The sequence below is a fragment of the Equus caballus genome, chromosome 18 (genome assembly GCF_041296265.1).
Source record: "Equus caballus isolate H_3958 breed thoroughbred chromosome 18, TB-T2T, whole genome shotgun sequence".
Classification (NCBI taxonomy): domain Eukaryota; kingdom Metazoa; phylum Chordata; class Mammalia; order Perissodactyla; family Equidae; genus Equus; species Equus caballus.
In genome coordinates, this window is record NC_091701.1 from 77,182,438 (window position 1) to 77,205,988 (window position 23,551).

Here is a 23,551-nt window from a genome sequence, read left to right on the forward strand (position 1 = left end):
GGGGAAGAGCGAAGGAGACCCAATCTCCCAGCAGCCTCCACGGCGCCAGCGCACGACCTGCTGGGAGTTGTAGTTTCCTGTGGGCTCCGCCCCCTCATCTTCAGGAGTAGTAGTTTCGCGTCTGCTCCGCCCCCAAGCTCGAATGCCCCGCCCCCTAGCAGCCTGGCCCGGGGCGAGAGGCGGGGCCGCGACCGTGGGCCGGGTAGGGAGAGTCCCGTGCGGGCCCGCTGCCTGGGGCTGAGGCAGAGGTCCGGGCTGGCAGCCCCAGAGCGGGTTGCGCCGCCTTCCCGTGCCCCGCGGCCCGCGCTGGGAGCGGGCCTTGCGCACTCGCCTCGCCCCTCGGCGGGCCGGGTTCCTGCGCCCGCCTTGGGCCCGCACCGCCGGCCGCCTGAGGAGAGTCGCTGGCCGCGGTCGCCGCCAGGGTAACGAGGGGAGACCAGGCCGGGCAGGGAGGGTCGGGGCCGCTGGGGACGTGAGGCAGCGCGGCTCGGCCCGCGCTCTCCGGGAAGCCCGAGGCTGGAACTCGCCGCCCCTCGTCGAGCGCGAGCCCGGGCGGCCGGCGGGCCGGGGCGGGAGTCCGCTGGCGTGGCGAGCGGTCCCCGCGCCCGCTCCGCTCCGCTCCGCCCGAGCCCCGGGCCGCCCCCCTCCCCGCGCCCGGCGGCGCGGCACCTGCGGGCCGGTGGGCGGGGCGAGGTGCGGGGCGGCGGCGCCAGGTGCGGGCCGGGCCGCCCGCGGCGCTCTGCCCTCTGGTCTCGGGACCCAGACGCCTCGGGGCCGCCTTCTGCCGGGTGCCCACGGTGCCCCCGGGCGGGACTCGGAAGCCGCCTTTACAGCGTTAAGTGTCCAAGCGTCGTGTCGCGCTCGGCGTTTAAGTTGAGCGTCGTGTTTTTCCCTCGTGGGTTGGTTGTGTCAAGTACCCTTTTCCTTAAAACTTGATCAGGAATCGTGACGCGCCGCCTACCCGGCACCGCCTGGCACATAGTAGGCGCTAGTAAATACTTTTTGAAAGCGTGAGTCACCCTACTAAGTTTAGAAAATTCTACGCAGTGGTGCGTCGCTATAATTTTTGAGATCACTTTGAAAATTACTGTCATTTTAAAGCTCAACAAAGAGACTTAAATCGGGGTTTTTTTTTGGGTTTTTTTTGCCCTCCCTGTAACAGTAGCCTCTGCTGGATCCTTAACTCAAAACCCGAGTTGTGTAAATAGGTACGCCCTCTGATTTTCAGAGGAAGTGTTAACCTTTCAGACTGAAGCCTTCGGACGAACCGTTCTGTTATGGAACAAATTTAAATCATTTATAAAGCTATATCCTAATTAACTTTTCAGATGCAAGTGCAAGGGACCACACTGATGGGCTTGTGAATACATTTAGAAATATGGGTCTCAAGTATGATTTTTCTAAGAAGGACTTATATTCATACCTAGTGAAAGAGCATGCAGGACAGCAAATCTATCCCCCTCTCCTCAGGTGCAGCTGCTGCCCAGACCTCAAAATGTCTTGTAACTGGTCTGGCATATCTAGAGCAAACGTCCTTGGGATTAAACCACCCCCTGGGGACAAGCCCTTTAGTATTAACAGTTCTCACAGATTGTATTGGGGTCTTCCGAGTTTTTCTGAAAAATAGATAATGTAATGGAGTTTAAAGTTTTGTTGTTGTTTAAGAAAGAACTTACTAATGTTAAGTGGAAAAAGCAGGAAACAAATTCTGATAACCAGAAAATGCAGTTAATTATGACATCCCTAATCTTTCTGCTTATGGGAACGTAAGCTACAAGTGGTCTCAGCCTTGTCTGACCTGATCAGCAGTGAGTGTCCCCAGTGCCCAGCATGGTGCCTGACCCGTGATAGGCATTCATTAGACACTTGTGGCGTGCAGACCTCGCTGTTTCAGATAAAAGTGTAATGACTTTCTATCTGTGTCTAGTTTCTTCATTTACTTGGCTATTTCCTTAGAATAAATTACTGTAAGTGAGAATTTTACTGGGTCAAAACGTAGAACATTTTCATGGTTATCAAAACATTGCCAACTTGCTTTCCAAATGAGCCTTACCATCTTGCGCTGCCACTGGTAATATCTGAGTACCTTTCAGAGCATCCGCTCAAGCTCTTATGTTGATACAATGTTTCATAGTTATGAGTACTTTCGGATGAAGGATCTCAAGCATCCTGGAATGTGGGCAGGGAAGGCAAAAGGGGGGAACCCTTTTGTGACACAGCAAGCCCCAGCCCCTTAAATTGATGATAATGAATGGCAGGTGACAAAATAATCATAGCCTTTCAGGTTCTTCCTCCTGATTCTACCTTGGTTTGTAATGAACGTCCTGAATAAATTCACGTCTTTCTGTGGCAATAAAATTGGATACTTCTCTGTAGTATCTATGGTTTACAAAATCTTCCTTTTCTTTCCCATTTTGCTCAGTTATTTGCAGATGGCTTGCTCAAACTTGGGGACTTAATTAAAATGAAATAATGAAACAATTTAGACGAAAGAGATGGTATTGGTTAGGTGTAAGGGAAGACCCAGGCACTAGCAAGATTAGAACATTGCCACCCTTTCTATTAGGAAAGATCTGGAAACTTTTGGTGGTGCTTTTGTACCTCCTTGAATCTGAAGGAGTTAGTATTTTAAATCTCTGAATCTGTTGCAGAGTCTTCATAACTATTGAGAGTAATACTCTATTAGTGAAAGTGGACAGCAATTATTTGCATAATAATCTGCATGTCTTTCATATGTGTCAACAAATTCAAAGAGGAATAGAATTGAGAACTAAAAATCATAAGGTAAAAAATATTCACCCTACAGAAAATGTTATTTTCACATGAAAACTGAAAAAACTTCTTTTTTAAAACATGACAAGGAAAGTTATTCTAGTCTGTTACCAATCCTGATTCTTTCCCAAATTTTCTGGTCAGGGACCCCAAATGATTTCATGGTTAGTCCGATCAAGAAGCTTTGGAAGCTTCAAAGTTTACTGATAAGTGAAACCATTGGAAATTCTTAGGGTATATTTGTTAACTGGCACCATTTATATCAAAAGTGGGTTCAACATTGCTCTTCGATAATGCTTTCACATTTGCTTAGGGTTTTTTTTTTTAAAAAGTACAGAAAAGATACGGAAGGAGAGATGCAGGTATGTTGAGGCTTTGGAAATACTCAGACCCTTCTTCAACTTCACTGCCTTTCTGTTGTGATGTCAGATCCCAAATAGTGTTCAGTAAACGGAAGTGCTCTTTAAAGACGCTTTTCAGCTATGTCTCTAGTGCTTGTGTTAAAGAATAGCTGCCTAGATATCGTGTGGGTTTATGGCAACTCGTTCTTCAAGGAACTTTTCTGTAAATCTAAACTATCCTTGCTTTTGTTTTTTTATAGTACGATATTTCTGCATCTTGAAGATAAAGCAAACGTCTTCTTTGGAATAGATGGATTTTTTGTCATTTTCTGTGAACTAAAGCGATTCAATGTCTCTTCTGGTAAGTTGTTGTCACCATGGATCTAATTTTGTGCCATCAGAGTAGTTGTTGGTACAGAGCCATAAAACAAAAGCATATTCTGATGGGACATTCTTAGCTTTGAGATGTTATGTTGACCTGAATGACTTCTGTCTTAAGAAATGAGTTAAATTCTCATTGAGTTTTTGTCTCTTTCAAAAAGAGCTTCTCCTATACTTTTCTGAGATACTCATTCTTCTATTCCTTTGTCCCATACCCGCTTTTTCTCATACGTAGGCTGTTCTTGGATATGCCTCTCCCATCCAGTTAGCTATGCCTTATCCTTCAAATCTGTCAAAAATCCCTTTTACAGATTTCCATCTGACTAAAGGCAAGCTTTAAAATAGTATTATAAATAAGCCCCTTGACTTAACAACAAGACAAAAAACCTTTGGATCGATGTATAATATGTATAGATACCAACTTGTTTTCTCTTTGTAGTACATTCATGGTATCTACTTGAGGTAGTTTTAGGACTTTCATTATATAGAATATAATACAATATTTGAGTATTTGAATTATATTAAAGTAGTGATTGTTTAAAAAGTGATGAGTGCATTTGTATGATGATTTATAGTTTACAAATACTTTCATACATTATATCTCTTTCAGTCTTCACGATTATGAGTGAGTGGCAGGGCAGGTGGTATAATCTTCATTTTGAGTTTGGCCCAATATTGCAAAGAATTAGAGCCAAGACTCGAACTCCTATCTGCCAATCCACTCTATCATTTTCCAAGTCTGAGAGGCAGAACTATGAAATTAGGAGACTGTATTGTCAGTTATATGGAAAATACAGAATACATTTACTTTATGTTTAACGTAAAACTTTCTACTAAAAAGGAAGCTTTATATATCTGAAAAAACATTGAAGTGAAATACCTACCTCATTTTCTAAAGCAGGAATTGGCCAGTTTTCTATAAAGGGCCACATTGTATTTGTGTGCTATGTGGTCTCTGTTAAATTACTCTTCTGTTGTGCTGTGAGAACAGCCATTGGCGATATGTAAGTGAATGAAAGTGGATGTGTCTCTGTTCCAGCAAAGCATTATTCATGCAAATAGGTCGTGGGTCAGTTTGACTCATGGACCCTAGTTTACTGATCCCTGCCCTAAAGGATTATGTAAGACTAACAATTTTATTTCAATTTGTAAGCTGGAGGAGGTGCAAAAGGGCATTTGATAGAGGAAGGTGCTGAGATTCAGAGGACTGTGTGGCTGCCCAGGGCTTCCAAATTTTGGAAAAAGGATATCTTACTTAATCTATTATTCCATAATTATGGATTTTGTCAAAAATAATAGAAAATGATAATAGGTGATTTATGTTCATTCAGTTTGTTAATAATTTTACTTTAAATTATATTCTTTCTTTAATGATGAAATATTTCCATCTTTTGAATCAGAATAATTCATGTTTTTGCCTAAATGAGATATTTGTGTGAGATCAAGTTGCTGTTTTTACTTATGAAGGATTTCTCCCCATTCAAGATTTACCCTCTGTTTGAGAGCTAAGAAATGGTGTTTTCAAAGGAGCAGCATAAGTTAAATATTTTCCTTCAGATTCTCTACAGAGTATAACTGCTTTTCACTTGGCTATTATGGTGATGGATAAAAAATTACATTCAGAAGTATTTGGAGGGACCTTTCTTCTGGATGGTTTAAAATGATTGTGCTGCCTAACAGAGATTAATGTGTCAATTTTTCATGAGCTTTTATATTCACCAGCGTCCAGTTAATTCAGCGTGGATATAAAAATGTTTTGAAGGGTAAGATATGGCTATTTTGTGATTTTTTATAACCTAGGTAGCTAGTAAACATGCTAACATTTTTTAGGAGGCATCAGCAAAAATATTCTGCCTTATAATGCTGTCTGGCTTTAGCTGTTTTCATATTTAATAGTGACCACTTTCTTGCACTGTGAGAATTTTATATAAAGATAATGAAATGGAAGTCTACCCTATTGTTTTATAAGATGTTTTCTGTATTTCTATAAACTGAAAACATGGATCACAACTCTTATTTTGAAAATAAATTAAGATTGATTTAAGTTTTAAAAAATGTTCCCAATATGTCTTAAATTAACTTCTCATCCATCAAAAAAAAGTGATGGGCATTTTTTAGAGAGAAAGATTTTTTTTATATGCTTGAACATATTTTCATAGCTATGTCAGGGGTCCCTCCCAAGACCACTTCTGGGTTTGGTGATGTGCTAATAGGACTCGCAAAACTTAGCATATGATCGTACTCAAAACTAAGATTTATTACAGCAAAAGGATACAAAGCCAAATCAGCAAAAGGAAAAGGTACTCAGAGTGAGTTTTGGAGGAAACCAGCATAAACTTCCAAGTAGGATGTGCTTAGTTCCCCCAGAGTTGTGACATGTGTGAATCATTGCTCACCAGGGAAGCTCATTAGAGACCCATTCTCAGGGGTTTTATTGGAGATTGGTCATGTAGGTACCTTCTGCCAACAGGTAACAAAATTCCAGACTCCCAGAAAAAAAGCAGGTGTTCAGCATCAACCATATTGTTGGCACAGACAGTTCAGGCTTGGTGAGCTGTTCTTATCAGGGAATGGTGAGAACCCTCCCCAAACCCAGGTTCCCAGCTACCAGCCACGGGTCAGATTTGCAAACAGGCTTTTCTGATGGTGGTAGTTCTAGGCCTGCTGTGTTAACTGTCTCCTACACAATGGTGTTAATGATTATTGTGAAAAATTCAGGGTAAATGTTGCAAAATATATATAAATGTCAAATATAATATATAAATGACCTAAGTAGTGGTTATTTTCAATATAAGTAGCAGTAATAAGTATCCTCACAAACTGATATTGTAAATTTTATTCACTCTAGACAAACCAGTAGGAACTTTACAAAGAAAATGATTCTATAGCTATTTGACGTTGTTAGCTTCTGTTCTTCAGGGGTGAGTTTTACATAAAACAGTGTGGAGATATATATCAAATTATTCTCATAAGATTGATAAAGTATACAAACTGTAGGAATTCAACTTAAAATAATCAGTAAATCAGGCAAACTGGGAAAGTGATTAATTTGATTAGTGAGAAATTCTGACATATTCTAAAAGGAAGGAAGTTTCATTACTTTTAAGTAACTGACTACAAAGTGTTAATGGATGGGCTTACAGACTCATTTGATATTAGTACTTTAATGTTATATAGAAATGAATGTTCATGAGATGCTTGAAAATGATTTATTGTAGAAGACTCTTTCATACAATTTGCTTATACTTTTCTTTTGACGTATCTTTTCTTCCTAAATAGTATAAGATCAGCTTCACTCCATAATTGATGACAAGATAAATCAACTGTAGGTCTTACGTTTCTTTATTGGTAATATGTGATAATAGGACCATGGATTAAAATGCAGGAAAATGTAAATTGTGATAATGGAACTAAGTCTCTTAATTTGCTTTGAGTTGAAGTTACAGATGATTACCACCTTAAGAAACAAAATTGGTTCCAAATACACTCAATGTGTCGTTTAATGTGGATAAACATGGTTCTGACACTTAAGGAAAAAAAAATCTGAGGAAAATGATTATGAGTACAGCAGAATAATTCTTAGCTAAATATTCAAAAGAAAACTGCAAAGATAATACAAGGGTTAAACATTAACACCAGCTGTAAAAATCTCTTGCTGTTATGACCTCCAGAGGAGAGGACAAGGGTCAGAGATGGCTCCAAGTAAAGCTGTAACAGGAGATTTGTCTGCTGCACACCCAGCTGCCCTTCCCTCTTTCCCATACTGAGTGCCTCCACGGCGTAGATCCCGTGCATGCTGCCCTTTCTCTCTGCTCCTCACCCCAGTCACCAGACCTCTTTGTATCCACATGCCACCCCTGCTTATCTTCTGACTTATTTTTCACTTATTTAATGCATTTCTGAATTTCCAGGATTGTTTCTGCATTTCACGAACACAAGTTGAATCACTCAGACCTGAAAAACAGTCTGAAACCAGTATCCATCAACACTTGGTAAGAAAATGATTGAGTACAATTAATGCTCCTCATTTGCCTTCTGTAAAACCATTCACTCCCGGTTCTCCTGTATCTCTTTTTTTGTTTGTTTTTTTTGAGGAAGATTAACCCTGAGCTAACTGCTACCAATCCTCCTCTTTTTGCTGAGGAAGACTGGCCCTGAGCTAACATCCGTGCCCATCTTCCTCTATTTTATATGTGGGTTGCCTACCACAGCATGACTTGCCAAGTAGTGCCACGTCCGCATCTGGGATCCCAACCGGCGAACCTCAAGCCACCAACACGGAACGTGTGAACTTAACTGCTGCGCCACCCAACCGGCCCTGTATCTCTTTCTTTACATGTCTTTTACTACGTCTTCTTCCTCTACTCCAGCTGTTCTCCAGAAGCCTGTTATTGGCCTAAACTGCCTCTTCCTGAGCAGCTAACCTATTCCTATCACTTTAGTTGCTCAGATTTCAGATTGTCCTAGAGCTTAGGTTTTCCTTTAAGTCAAGAGAGGACCCTGGCATCAAGTGGGACTGGTGATTCTAAAATTTTTACCTGCAATCCTGGGCTCTTTCCTGGGCACCAGGTGTCCATAGAATACCTCAGGTTAGAGTTTTCAAAGGCGTCTCTACACAGTTTGAGTCAAACCGTAATCAAACTTCAGCACCCCATTGTATTTCCTGCTTGGCTAATGAAACCCATCTACTAAGTCACCCTACCTAGAAACTGTGGAGTTATCCTCACACTGCCTCTACCTCTGCCCGCACGTCTGGTTATACGCCAAGACTTACAGATCTGGATTTGAAACGCCCTTGAGTCCATCCCCTCCTTCGCCTCATCACTGCTACTGCTCAAGTCTCATCGTCTCTCACCTGGATGGTTGCAGGTAGACTCACTGCCTCTAGTTTTCTAGACACACGTTTAACCTCTCACCATGCACATCAGTATTCAACACTGTTACCAATACGGGCCTGCCTGTGCCACTTTCCGGCTTTAAAACTTCCAGTGGTTTCCTAAAGCCTCTGGGATAAGGCCTAATCTTAGCATGGTATACGGACTCTGAATGCGGTGGAATATGTCTAATTTTTGAGTTTCATTTCTTGCTGCTCAGTCTTAGCACATACTCTTCTTTCTGCTCGAATACTCTTCTCCCTTTTCTGCCTCTAAAATTCCTCCTCATCCATACCGAGTTGGCTCAAATATCACATCTCTGAAGCCATTCCTCTTGTACCTTTTATTCCATTATGCTCTTACATATCTTAGACATTCCCATAAGATGGCATTTCCTGTATTATCTCATAATGATTGATGTATGTGTCTCTCCAACTATAATGTGATGCCCCTAAAATAGGCATCCTGTCTTTTCCATCTTTATCTCCCCTGGGCAACGCCTGATAATATTTTTAAAAACATGCTTCGCAATATATATTTCTCTGGGATCTTTCCCTGCCTTAATCCTTACTCTATACTGCAGTTCTTACTACAAAAGGGAACCTGCCTTGCAAATGTATTATTTCCTACAAATTAAGGTAATCCCAGTCAATCCTATTTGTAAATTAATCCTGATCCTATCTTCAATTGTCTTCGTTTTGTCATTTCACTTTTTACTCACTAATACTCTAAAGTCTTCTCATTACCTGCCCTTTTGTACAATAGGATGTAGTGTCTAATCCTAGCTTTCATTCAAGTGTTATCCTTCAGATTGAGGTAGTGTTCAGAGAGCAGAATGTCTGTTGTCTCCTTGCTGAGGCCTAGAACTCAGGGAACTTCCACAGGTGCTGCTGCTACTTTTTATAATTGTGCTAAAATACACAACTTAAAATTTACCATTTTTAAGTGTATAGTTGAGTGGTATAAAATACATTCATAATGTTGTGCAACCATTACCATCATCCGACTCCATGACTCTTTTCATCTTGTAAAACTGAAACTCTGTTTCCATTAAACAATAACTCCCCATTCCCTCTTCCTTCCCAGCCCCTGGCAACCACCATTGTACTTTCTGTCTCTATGATTTTGACTACTCTAAATACCTAATATAAGTGGAATTGTACTGTATTTGTCTTTTTGTGACTGAGTTATTTCACTTTGCATAATGTCCTCAAGGTTCATTCATGTTGCAGCATACTGCAGAATTTCCTTACTTTTTCTTTTTGGTGAGGAAGACTGGCCCTGAGCTAACATGGGTTGCCAGTCTTCCTCTTTTTGCTTGAGGAAGATGGTCTCTGTGCTAACATCTGTGCCAGTCTTCCTCTACTTTGTATATGGGACGCTGCCACAGACTCGCTTGATGTGCGGTGCACAGGTCCGTGCCAGGATTCCGAACCTGCAAACCCAGGCCGCCAAAGCAGAGTGCGTGAAGTTAACCACTATGCCACCGGGCTGGCCCTAGAATTCCCTTACTTCTTAAGGCTGAATAATATTCCATTGTATGTATATACCACATTTTGTTTATCCATTCATCTGTTGATGGACATTTGGGTTGCTTCCACATTATAGCTATTGTGAATAATGCTGCTATGAACATGGGTATTCAAATATCTCTTTGAGATTCTGATTTCAGTTCTTTTGGTTATATATACAGAAGTGGAATTACTGGATCATATGGTAATTCTATTTTAATTTTTTGAGGAAACACCATACTGTATTACACAGTGGCTGTACCATTTTACATTCCCACCAACAGTGCACAAGGGTTTCAATTTCTCAACATCCTCACCAACACTCATTATTTTCTGTTTTCTGATAGTTGCCATACTAATGGGTGTGAGGTGGTATCTTCTCATTTTGATTTGCATTTCCCTAATGATTAGTGAAATTGAGAATCTTTTCATGTGCTTTTGGCTACATGTCTGTCTTCCATAGAGAAATGTCTATTCATGTCCTTTGCCTATTTTTGGATTAGGTTATTTGCTTTTTTTATTGTTGAGTTTTAGAGTTTGTAGTTAGTTTTAGGAGTTCTTAGATATTCTGGATACTAACACATTATCAGATATGTGATTTACAAATATTTTCTCCCATTCTGTGGGTTGCCTTTTAACCTTGTTGATAGTGTCTTTTGATGTATAAGATTTTTAAATTTTCATGAAGTCCAACTTGTCTATTTTTTTTGTTTTTACCTGTGTCGTTGGTGTCACATCCAAGAAATCATTGCCAAATTCAATGTCTTGAAGCTTTTGTCCTATGTTTTCTTCTTAGAGTTCTATTGTTTTAGGTCTTAAATTTAGATCGTTGATCAATTTTGAGTTAATTTTTGTGTATGGTGTTAGGTAAGGTTTCAACTTCATTCTTGTGCATGTGGATATACAGTTTTCCCAGCATCATTTGTTGAAAACACTATCCTTGCCCCACTGAATGATCTTGGCACCCTTGTCAAAAGTCACTTAACCATATATGTGAGAGTTTATTTCTGGGCTCTCTATTCTGTTCCATTGGTTTATATTTCTGTCTTTATCCCACTACCACACTGATTTGATTACTGTAGCTTTGTAGTAAGTTTTGAAATCAAGAAGAGTGGGTCTTCCAATTTTGTTCTCTTTTTCAAGATTGTTTTGCTTATTCGGGGTCTCTTGAGATTTTAACAGTCTTAAATCTTCCAGTCTATGAACGTGAGATGTGTTTTCACATGATTTATGTCATCTTTAATTGCTTTCAGCAATGTTTTGTTGTGTTCATTGTACAGTCTTTCACCTCCTTAAGTTAATTTCTAAGTATTTTATTCTTTTTGATGCTATTGTAAATGGAATTGTTTTCACGATTTCCTTTTTAGATTATTCATTAAGCAGATCTTTTGCATTTTTAGGAAGCTTTAAAAAAGTCTAACACAGACAATGACCCTGCCATGATTTTTTGCTTTCTAATTCTTTAAGTAGTCATCAAATCAAAAAGAGAAGTGAGGTTAGTTTGGAATGATTTACTCTTAGGAAACCTATGCTGTCTTGTAGTGGTTACTATGTTGTTTTCTTAAGTGTCCATAATTCATCTATCTAGTAATTTGATATCACACTTTGCTGGGCAACTGCATCAAGCTTGCCTTTTTGTAGTTTTCTCCTTTTTTTGAAAAGTGGTCAGTGTCTGGCTGTTTCCATTCTGGTTTCTCGTCCGAATTCTACTGTGTCTGCAAACTTAATATCCTAGATGTAATTGTCTTTGGCCTGGAGGGTTGAACCTGTCTAAAACAACCTGTTTGGGGCTTCAGCTACTTATTTACAACATATATGCCTCTTCTTGTTAAAGAAGACTATTCCCCTAATGGAGTAGATGGAAGCAAAGTAGAGGTTGATGAGTCTGATTTCAATCCATCGTCTGGTAACCTTATGCCATTTCTTCAAGCAGTGAACTGTAAGCCTCAGTTCATTCTGTGCTCTAGCATCCTGACAGGCTTACAGGTTATCACTTTAAATTTTTTACATTGTTGTATGCTCTTCTTTCTACCTCTTATATGTGTTCTTTAATTTGAGTTTATTTGAAGCCTATGTATTCTAAATAAATTAAATTGATTTATTTAGATTTCTTTCTTCACAGGGATCATTTTCAATTATATAGTACAGTTTCTTTTTACAGTCTTTCGTCCCTCTTGAACAATATTCACCTTTATTCATCTTTAGCCATGAACTTATAATTACATTTTTTCTGCTCTCAAAAGTTTAGGGAACATGTTGAATCAAGGATGTAAAAAGTAGCACAATTCCAAGTACCTAGTAATGTCATTTCTAACCCCGTCTTCCTTCTCTCTACCTTGGAGGCAGTACTAAGATTCCTGCCACCTGCTGGTGCCTATAAAGACACTTAAGTGTCATTTGGAGTGCTGGTGTCCTTTGGAAGATCCTCATGGCTGTCATAGGATGCCAGTGGTGTCGGCCTCTTCTTTCTGTTACATGCATGTTATTTTACTGACGCTGGGATCGGATGCAAACCCAGGACTGACTCCAAAGCACCCTGTGAGACCCCATTTTGGTACATGGTCATTATCTCAGGAGGTCTGTACTCTATTCTTCCATCTCTTGAGGTTTATTTTTCTTTGTCACCTCCCTTCTGATTCATTTCATCTCGTGAAAAACTTCTTCAGCAATTTCAGTGGGCTGCAGTGTGGAACTTGTTCCTTGACTGTTAACACCTCCACTGGCTGAGCAGGTACCTATATGCATAATGATATAACTGGCGACCACTTGACATGAGCACAAGTGTAGAATGTCCCTCACAGGTCCCTGCATCTACTCCCTTGATCTGTTTATTAGAGCCCCTGAAGATTTAACAGCCATTCTTAGCAACTCCTGAAAATGCTTACTGGAAGTTGTGCTGGGAAGTATTCTCCCCAACCTGTAAATCTGCTTTTCCTGCCATCTCCCCCTTTATAGGCTGATAGCTTCAGAACTAACATCAATTATTAGCAGCAACAAACTCTTTTTGGATCTTAAAGGAGTCTCTTAAGCCATCTTTCAGTGCCTTCCTGCTGAGCACTTGTGTGTTTGAAAACACAGTATCTGTGTTTTATATTGGGGTAAGGGACCAAAAAAGTTTATACCTATTTTGTTTTCATCTTTTTAAAACAATGCAGGTTGATGAGCCAACCCTTTCCCGGTTGCCTTCGTCCACTAGAGCCAGTGAAGTGATCTGTTCCACCAATGTTTCTCACTATGAACTCCAAGTGGAAATAGGTAATAATCTGGATTTCACATAATTGACCCTTCATTGCTAGAACTGAAATTGATGACAAAAAGATTGTTTTGTAGGCAGGTCTTTTTCTCTTGTCACCTATAGCATAAAACTAGATGTTAATTGTGTCATTCAAATGTATCTGTTAATTTTATATCTGTCCTAAAATAGTGGCCCAGTTTTTTCAAGATTGCTTTCTAAAAGTTTTATATTTTCACTGAAGTATTTTTAGAGGAGGAAGACACTAAATAATCTAAATATTTTTAATTTGTGTCTTTATTGTGGGAAGCTTCTGATTTTATGTTTATAATATATACTGGGTATGAATTAAAATCAAATCACGTAAATCTTTTCAGGCACAGTCCTTTAACCAAATTACTTTTTTTAGCTGAAAAACTTACCTAAAATCTCATCTGTAGTAGAAACCTTTCTCAGTTAAGCTTAGAACAGGATGGCTTATTGTTTATAGCCTTACGCACGTGAAACCTTTGAATATTCAGAAACATCTGTTAAACACTACAAACAGATACTATGTTAGGTGCTAGGGATATAAAGCCATGGAGAACACTTGAGGTGTTCACATCCTCTCTGGGAAGATGAACACGTAAGATAGCTTTGTTTTATGCACTAGAGGGTACCACAGTAGAGGTGTGCTGAGTGTTATGGGAACAGAGAAGATGGAGTATCCAATTATCCATCTTGACCCCTTGGGAGTCAAGAAAGATAGCAAAAAGCTGCTGGATCTTGAAGAATGAGGAAAAGTTTGTTAAATGTTCTAGGCAGGATTTTTGTTATAAACAACATAAAACAATCCTGACTAACTTAAGCTAAAGAGGACTTTTGTGAACAATATTGCTAACTCACTGAATAATTGGCTAGAGAAACAGGCTTGGAAGAAACCAGGAGAAGCTACAAGACTAGAGCTGCCACCAGGGCCACGGCATGGGAGCAGCCTAGTTAGGGTACTACCTAGTTAGGGTACTACCTAGTTAGGGTACTTACACCACCAGGCACTGGACCCCACTGCAGTGAGTTCTGACTGCCCCTGCCTCTTTATGTTACTCACTCCATCTTCCAGTTGGCCAAGCTTAGGTCATTGATCTTCTCATGCCAGAGTCAAGGAGACCAAGAGAGAATAACGATCTGACCTTTTCTAAAATAACTCTGGTGGAAAATGCCCCCAAATTAGAAAGGAGGTTCAGATGGTGTCAATCCAAAAAAAGGTGAAAAATATTCACTTCCATAAGTGACTGAGAAAGGGTGGTTAGAGGGGGACTACCAGATACTCGCTCTGTGCCCAGAAGTGGGAGCAGAGGGAGAGTAAGGAGTGGTAGGAGATCAATCTGGAAAGGGAGGTTTCGAACACAGTGTGAAAGACTTCATATGGTGTGTTCAGAAGCTCAGACTCTGTCAGCCTCCACAACTTACCCACTTCATTAGTCAGAGGATTTAAGGCAGAAGTTTGGCATTTATCCTCTCTGTGATCCTCTCTCTGCAACATCATGGAATAGTGATGATGGTAGCAATGCATCTCACAGGCATTACGCTGAGTATTTTATATGCATTTTTTCATCTCACCCCTTTACCACTCCCATTTTGCAGATGAGGATACTGAGGCTCTGAGAATATAAGTAATGGTCATACAGCAAGTGATTTGAAAACAAACCTTTCTGACTGCAGGGTCTAAGCTTTCAGCTGCTTCACTGTAGTACCTTTTATTGACAAAGTGCTGAGTTTAGAGGGACACCTGGCAGCGGTTACAGGCGGCAGTCTGGAAGATGTAGATCAGTATTTGCCACCAGAAGTATCCTCATCACCTGAGTCTTTTTGAAAATTGCCATGCCTGTGTCCCATCACAGACCTACTGAATCAAAACTCCTGGCCAATGGGACCTTGGCACAGGCTTCAGAAGTAGTTCCCTCAGTAATTTCGGTGTGTGCCCTGGGTGAGAACACAGGGCGTAGTGAGGAAGTCACTGCACGTGTCCAGGTAGAGGGGACAGGACTTGAACTAAGGCCATGATGCTGAGGAGGGGATGAATTTGAGACTAACTTCATTTAAAGATAAAAGTGGCAGAATGTGGTGACTGGAGAGAGGGAGGGAACTCACATTGAGTGGGTGCCTATTCATAGGTGTCACTCTGACACCAAAAGGCTGGCAACACCAAATGCGGACGAGTATGTCAAAAGGCTGGCAACACCAAATGCGGACGAGTATGTCAAAAGGCTGGCAACACCAAATGCGGACGAGTATGTCAAAAGGCTGGCAACACCAAATGCGGACGAGCATGTCAAGCAACTGCGGCTCTTCTACATTGCCTGTGGGAATACAAATGCTTCAGCCACTTTCCAAAATAGTTTGGTAACTTATTGTTAAACATACATGACCCAGCAAGCCCATTCGCAGGTGTTTGCCAAAGAGAAGTGAAAACATATATCTACCTAAAGAATGTTTTTGCTGCTTTATTTATAGTCACCCAAAACTGAAAACAAACCAAATATCTATCTACTTATGAATGGATAAATTGTGGTATATCCATATGATGGATTATTACTCATCAATAAAAGGAAACTAACTACTGAAACATACAAAACATGGATGAATCTCGAAAGCAGCATGCTAAGTGAAAGAACCAGACACAAAAGACCACATTCCTTACGAGACCATTTATCTGACGAACAAAAATCACATGAGTGGTTGCCGGGGCCTGGGCGTGGGTGTCAAGGATTGTGAATAGCATTCCATTGCTTGAATAGGTCACAACTTAGCCATTACAGTAGGTATGTAGTGGTGTCTCGTTGTGGTTTTAATTTGCATTTCTCTGTGTTGAGCATCTTTTCATGTACTTATTGCCCATTCCTGTATCTTCTTTTGCAGATTGCCTAATTAATCTTCTGCCTGTTTTTTTAATTGGGTGGTTTGTCATTTTATAGAGTTGTAACAGTTCTTTATATACTCTAGATATAGAGTAGTTCAGTTGTAAATATTATTAACACTATCAATCAGTGGCTTGCCTTTTCATCTTTTCTTGAAAAGCAGAAGTTTTTAATTTTGATGAAGTCCAAATTATCAATTTTTTCTTCTATGGTTACTAACACGAGTTTTATGTCTGATTATAGGAAGAGGATTTGACAACTTGACTTCTGTCCATCTTGCACGGCATACTCCTACAGGAACACTGGTGACTATAAAAATTACAAATCTGGAGAACTGCACTGAAGAACGCCTGAAAGCTTTACAGGTAACAGTACAAAAAATTGATACATTTAATGTAATGTCTATTTGAGGAGATTACATATGTAAGAATTTTTTATTCCCCAAATTAATAGTTCTTTCTGTTAGATAAAGTAGATTTCTTTCTTCTAATAAACATGTAATTGTAGAATTGGAAAGAATACTTGGAAGTCAGATCCATGAAAGAACAAATACATTCAAACTTTGGTAACTACTATAAATTCTTTCAAATGAATATCATATTTGAAATGCTGGTCTGGAGATTTGCAAAGCTCCTGGTCGGTCTGATCACAAATAGCCAGATAGGGAAATAGAAAAAACAAAAGCAAACAGGCTCCTTTAATCCAGTTAAATAAAATTAACTTCTAAATTGAGAAATTTTGACAGAATTGCATTATCAGGAGTATTGTAATACCATTTTCATTGTTACTAATTGTTTTTGATATAAAGAGGGAAAGAATTTTGTAACATTGTCCCAATTTTTAAAATACTTATATGTGTACATGTATGTTGTGGAGAAAAAAGGATTGGAAGAAATTATACTGAAATATTAACAGTGGTTCTCTCTGTGATACAGTGTTAGAAGTGACTTTTATCTTCGTATTTGAATTTTTTAAAAGATTGGCACCTGAGCTAACAAGTGTTGCCAATCTTCCTTTTTTTTTTTTCTGCTTTTTCTCCCCGAATCCCCCCAGTACATAGTTGTATATTTTAGTTGTGGGTCCTTCTAGTGGTGGCATGTTGGACGCTGCCTCAACGTGGCCTGATGAGCAGTGCCATGTCCACGTCCAGGATCCGAACCAGTGAAACCCTGGGCCGCCGAAGCAGAGTGTGCGAACTTAACCACTCGGCCACGGGGCCAGCCCCTATCTTCATATTTTTATGTATTTTTAAATGTTTCTATAATAAGAAATAGTATAGTTATTAAGAGCATGACCTCTGGAGTCAGACTGTCTAAGTTCACATCCCACTTCCACTTCTTGTATTAATTATGTGCTCTTGGACAAGCTTTCTAACTTATTTCTAAGTGTCCTCTTCTGTAAAATGGGAATCATAATATTACATACTTCGTGTAGTGGTTGTGAGATTTAAAGAGATGACGGCATTAAGAACAGTGCTTAGTACTAATAAGCTCCATTAAGTGTTAGCTGCCACTACTGCTGTTATCTTCATCATACAGAGAAAAAAGTTGTTTCAAATGTCTTGTCTCTTGTGTGTTATCCTAGAAAGCAGTGATTCTATCCCACTTTTTCCGGCACCCCAATATTACAACTTATTGGACTTGTTTCACTGTTGGCAGCTGGCTTTGGGTTATTTCTCCATTTATGGCCTATGGTAAGAAAACTCATTTTAGATGAAATAATTCATAGTATAGCCTGGATGCTATAATTACAAGGATGAGTGGGATCTTAGATTTGTGATTTATTACTTTTAATTTATAAATCTGATGGCCAATTCTAGATTTCATGATATATTTCTATATCTGGTTCATGTTGAATTTTAGTCTTCGGAAGAAAGTAGAATAAGTCTGATGGTCAGTGAGACCCCCGTTGCTTCTCTGAGAAGTCATGCCTTTGCACAAGCTGTCTCTTCCCTTCCGTCTCCTTCCTCTCAGTAGACAGCTACTACTGTTCTTCAAGCGGAACAAGTTTTTCCACCTGTGCACCATCCTATCCCTGTTTCTCTGCATTGTTAACTTACTTCACTGTGTTGTGAACATCTGTGTGTCCCTGTCTCCTTCCCTGCACTTGAGCTTCTTGAGGCAGGATCGTGTATTTTTCATTTTGTGTCCCCAAGTGCTCATACAGTGCCCACACAAAGTAGCGTTCAGTAGTGTGTTGAATGAATGAATGAATGGATTCTAGAGCTTTGATTTTTAGGGCAGCTTTTGTGAATTACCTCTGGATTTAAAAAATATATATGCACACAATATGTATTTTTTTCAGTCATTTTGAAAATTATTTCTCTTTCCTAATCTTTAGAGCGTCATGAAAAAAGTCTTTTTAAAAGCTTCTTGAAGGAAAATTACCTTTGCTAGGAAGGTAATTAGGCTCTAAATGTAACAGGTGTATGTGTGTTTACAGTTGACAATAACATTTAAAACAGCTAGAAGCAAAATCACTTTCAATGCTCATTTAAAGATTTCAGGGGTTTCTTTCAGGTTCAGCAAGTCAACTCTTGAGGACTTACTTTCCTGAAGGAATGAGTGAAACTTTAATAAGAAGCATTCTCTTTGGAGCAGTGAGAGGGTTGAACTATCTGCACCAAAATGGCTGTATTCACAGGTATTGACTTATTTGGGTTTTACAAAATGAAAGAGTTTTAGTGGAAGAAATCTTTGGGGGAACTTTCAGGAAGGTGCAGTTGAGTGTTAGAGAAGAGGGATAGGACACTCCTGGATGAAACCGAGGGAGGAAGGAGCCGTGGATACGGCGGATGCTGACATTTGTTCGTTCAGTAGGAGTGTCGGACTGCCTCCTCTGTGCCAAGCACTTGCTCAGTGCTGGGCAGCCCCTGCCCCCGGGAGCACGGTCCCAACAGGGAGGGGTGCAAGAACCCGTCTGTCTTTGGTGTGAGCTTAGGGAGTGGGGACCTAGCCAACTCTTTTGTTTTGTTTTGTTTTTCTTAAGCAAGTAAAGAGCTGCTTTGTCTGCTTTTCAGCTTTATGTCATATTTACATCATGTACAAATTGTAACTAAACCTTTCTTTGATTTCTTAAATACTTTGCAGCACCTTGAGATTATCATACTAAATATCAGTTCTCTTGTTACCAAATTGTAGATACAGAAGTAATTGGCTGAATGTTAAAAACAGTGCTGTTCTAAGATACATTGGGACTCTTGTTTTCCTTTTTAAGTTACCTTTTTTTTTTCTTTTGAAGATTGGCACCTAAGCTAACAACTGTTAAATCTTCTGTTAAATCTTCCTTTTTTTTTCCTGCTTTTTTTCTCCCCAAATCCCCCCAGCACATAGTTGTGTATTTTTAGTTGTAGGTCCCTCTAGTTGTGGCACATGGGACGCCGCCTCAACACGGCCTGATGAGCGGTGCCATGTCCACGCCCAGGATCCGAACCAGCGAAACCCTGGGCTGCGGGAAGCAGAGTGTGCCAACTTAACCACTCAGCCACGGGGCTGGCCCCTTTAAGTTACTTTTAAATAAGTTTGTTTTCTTGTTGTTTGTTTCAATTTCCTTGAAGCTTTTTTTCTTACTGTTTTTGGTTTTTTAGCAGCATTCCAGTTAACTGAAGATTTCTAACCAAGTGTATTCTAATTAATCAAGGTTTTATTACACTTTACCAGACTATTGACCATCCTGCTCCATTAGTTTCCAAATTCAGTGTGGTAGATGAAAAATAAGGCTCTTTCATAATTTATTTGACAAAGGAAATTTTTATATAAGACATTTTTATAAATGATGTGAATCCCATGAGAGGATGCCTTTTATTGGATAATAATTGCATTTAACTTTAAATTCTAACATTATGCTTCAAATATTATTTGATTTTTTTAGACTTCTTAAGTGTTTTGCAACAGCATCAGTAAAACAGTGAAATTAATAATTTGCTTCCATTCCTAGTTTGAAACAAATGTTACCACTTCCAAATAAGTAGCTTTCAGTTGTGTCTTCCCTTGTTCTAATGCCATATTAAATAGCTGAAAGGATTCCTTGATTCCTTGAACATTATATATATATATATATATATATCAGTGTGCTATTTTGTAAAGAGTATTTAATTTCCAAGAGAATACATGGATTTGTTCTGACCAAATTTTTATTCATTGGCCAATTTCTTAGTATTTAGGATTGTTTCTTTTTGTTCTAGGAGTTTTAAAGCCAGCCATATCCTCATTTCTGGTGATGGCCTAGTGACCCTCTCTGGCCTGTCCCATCTGCGTAGTCTGGTTAAGCACGGACAGAGGCATAGGGCTGTGTATGACTTCCCACAGTTCAGCACGTCAGTGCAGCCGTGGCTGAGTCCAGAACTACTGAGACAGGTCAGGTGTGGCCGTTGCATTGGGTTGTCTGTGCGTCTCAAGTGTCTTCTGAGCTTGACTGAAGGACAGTTGTACCCTTATATTTGGGTTCGCGAATGGCCTACTGCAAGGCTTTTTTATTTTTCTTGTGAAAATTATGATGTAAGGAATTTTTAAATGTATACCATATGTTAGGTATATCTTGATTTCTCACTTATGACTTTTTCCACTATTGTTCACCGTTCTTTATCATAAAAAAGGACTTATATGTAACTTTTTATTGTTATTTACACTAAAGGACTTTAACTGTTCTACAGGATTTACATGGATATAATGTAAAGTCAGACATTTACAGTGTTGGGATTACAGCATGTGAACTGGCCAGTGGGCAGGTACCTTTCCAGGACATGCACAGGACTCAGGTAAATGCTACTAAAATCCCTGAACTATTTTCCTTTTGTAAGATCCCGTATATTCTAGATGATGTCTGTTAAACATCTTTGCTGTAGACTCTTAGGATCTTTATTATTGTTTTACTATTTTGCCTGAAAAGGGTTGAAAGAAATCTTTCTTTCTTTTAGATGCTTTTACAGAAACTGAAAGGTCCTCCTTACAGCCCTTTGGATATCAGTATTTTCCCTCAGTCGGAATCTAGAATGAAGACTTCCCGATCAGGTGTAGACTCTGGCATTGGAGAAAGTGTCCTTGTCTCCAGTGGAACTCGGACAGTAAATAGTGACAGATTGCAAACGCCATCCTCAAAACCTTTCTCTCCTGCCTTCTTGAGCTTAGTGCAGCTCTGTTTGCAACAAGATCCTGAGAAAAGGTAATACTGGTCACTTCTAAATAGCATAAAGCATGTGTGTTTTATATTTTATAGAAGCTTTGTGATCTTCCCACCAAATCCAAATCTTTTATCAGTCTCTTGATCAAAAAATTATAGTCTAATCCAGAAAATATCAATGCTAAAAACAAGTAGAGACAATGAGCAGATGGGAAGACTGCTGGATTCGAAGTTCACACGCCTTGGGTTCCAGTCTCAGCTGCATCATTTCATAACCAAGTCACCTTGTAAAAATCAGTTAATCTTTCTAGTCATTAATTACTGCATTTATGTTAAGACCTTTAAGAAACTTCCCAGCAGTACAAAAATGTTAGTCACTACTATTATAATAATAGAAACTATTATCATAGATAACTGTATCTTGGCATTAGTATTTTAGAAATAAGGTGTGTCTTATTTATCATTTTTTAGCCCCTTAATGCCTAGCATAGTCCCTTATAATTAGTAAGTGCCCAATAAATGTTGAATTAGGGACTAATTAAAGGATATCTCTAGAATTAATTCTTCCCATTAGAATTGGGCTTCCTGATATATATTCTTTTTCCTTTTAATTTTTTAGTACTGGGTGTTATGGCTCTAAACCTAAGTTCTACCATATTTTTATACCTAAAAATCTACATTCTAATATGAGGTTCTATTTTTCTTAATCACTTTTTAAAAAAATTTCAGGCCATCAGCAAGCAGTTTATTGTCCCATGTTTTCTTCAAACAGGTGAGCTTATCTATCTTCTGCTATCTAGATGTTTTAAAATACTATTAAAAAGTCATTTCATTTCGTTGGCTTAATGGGACAGTTTGCTTACCAACATTCTTAATAATAATTTTCTTACAAGTAAAGTTAAAAACAAGGAAACTTTTTTTGGTAGTTGAATTATAGACTTTCTAAAATGTTTTCATTCTGCAAAACAAAATGAGTAAAAGCAAACGGAATATCAGATGTTATTATGTCCTTAGCTTATATTTTGATTAATTTAGAGACATTTTATTTTTCTTTTTTGGCTAGAATTGATGAAAGGGCAAAATAATTCTGATAAAAATTAGTTTATTTGCTGTTACTTCTTCCTGTTTTTAGATGACCAGAGTCAAAGGCATTTTTAGTAAAAATACCTAAAAACAATTTTAAACGCTTTTAACATGATTTCTTTAAAAGTTATTTATTGCTAACAAAACTAATGTATTGATTTATGTACCAACAGCCTTATTTTGAGTTTCTTTGACAGATGAAAGAAGAAAGCCGGGATTCGGTCCTTTCCCTGTTGCCTCCTGTGGGTCACCAGCCGTCAGCAGTACTGCCCCCAGCCTCCCCTTGGGCTGAGCCGGAGTGCGACTTTCCTGATGACGAGGAATCCAGCTGGGAATTCTAGGGCTGCCAAATCCTTTTCTGTCCTGTATACTTGACACTCTCTCCCTGCTGCGCTTCCTTCTGGATTGCTAGGTACAAATACTAGAATTATACTTGAAAATACAGTTGGTGCACTGGAGAATCGATCGTTTCAAACCACTCTGTTCAGAGAGCAGGAGGTTATAGCCCTTTGGTCAGCTCAGAGTGTTGTTACAACTCCAGGGAAACTCCAGAATCATCGGTCTAGCTACATTTCGTGTCATCTGTTCTCAAGTTTTTTCCCAAGCTGTGACTAACTCCTCCTTGATCTCCTTGATCTCTCAGTATTGAGCCAGTTCAATTTTTCAGCATTTTGCTGCCCTCAGGGGAATGAGCCCTCAGAGGACACTGCTTCCAGGTACATTTTTTACTTCCAGATTCTCTAGCCTTTTTGATCAGCTATTGTTAGACCAACAGGCTAGTTTATCCTGGTATCCAACCCTTTTTTTGTAGAAGGGAAAATGTTTATACTTACCCATTTTCTTCTGTTAATACTTATGGTAATATCAAACTGAGCCTCACATTAAATGATTCACTTGAAATATAAAGAGGAGTTGTAATTTGCATTTTTTATTTTTAAGGGGCTAAAGTACCACTTTTCTACTTAAATTATAGATCCTAAATTCATGCACCCAGTGGGAGCTCAATAAAGATTTATTAAATTGAATTTCTGCTTTTATTTCTTTTCTTAGTGTGGTTTGACAAAGCTAAAAAACAGATTCTATTTCGTTTTGCCAAGGAAAAACCTTTCTCAAACAAATAGATTGACTCACGTAACGTAGTGAATTGGGTCCAGGCTGGTATTGATTCAGAAGGCAGAAGGTGTTCTGGCCCTTTATGTGATGATTCTTCTCCTGTAGAGGGGATCCAACATATAAGGACATAGAGATCTTAATTAATGGTTTTACCTTATTAGCAGAAAAGAAATGCTGTGTCTCAAAAGGAGTATGAAGTTTGAACTGCGGTAAATTGGGACCCACCTCA

At 39.2% G+C, this 23,551-nt stretch overlaps 1 protein-coding gene across 3 annotated transcripts; it reads left to right on the top strand.

Moving 5' to 3' along the window:
- Window positions 1-66: 66 nt before the first annotated feature.
- STRADB (STE20 related adaptor beta) lies at window positions 67-23,234 on the top strand. 3 transcript variants are annotated; one of them, XM_023622360.2, is made up of 12 exons: window positions 67-422; window positions 3,374-3,474; window positions 7,406-7,486; window positions 13,035-13,134; window positions 16,252-16,373; window positions 17,593-17,701; window positions 18,528-18,651; window positions 20,192-20,363; window positions 20,660-20,764; window positions 20,924-21,168; window positions 21,856-21,898; window positions 22,383-23,234. In XM_023622360.2, the coding sequence occupies exons 2-12, from the start codon at window positions 3,463-3,465 to the stop codon at window positions 22,401-22,403; spliced, it is 1,134 nt and encodes a 377-aa protein (XP_023478128.1). In that variant the 5' UTR covers window positions 67-422; window positions 3,374-3,462; the 3' UTR covers window positions 22,404-23,234. The 3 variants fall into 3 exon arrangements, with proteins under 3 accessions (XP_023478128.1, XP_023478127.1, XP_023478129.1); XM_023622359.2 differs by having other exon boundaries at window positions 22,407-23,234; XM_023622361.2 differs by lacking the exon at window positions 21,856-21,898 and having other exon boundaries at window positions 22,407-23,234.
- The last annotated feature ends 317 nt before the right edge of the window (window positions 23,235-23,551 follow it).

What these genes read in the sequence shown, in the direction of transcription:
- STRADB (XM_023622359.2), top strand. An exon ending in CCAGTATCCATCAACACTTG is followed by an intron (nt 7,487 to 13,034) that starts GTAAGAAAATGA and finishes AAAACAATGCAG; the next exon opens with GTTGATGAGCCAACCCTTTC. An exon ending in GTCCAGAACTACTGAGACAG is followed by an intron (nt 20,364 to 20,659) that starts GTCAGGTGTGGC and finishes ACTGTTCTACAG; the next exon opens with GATTTACATGGATATAATGT.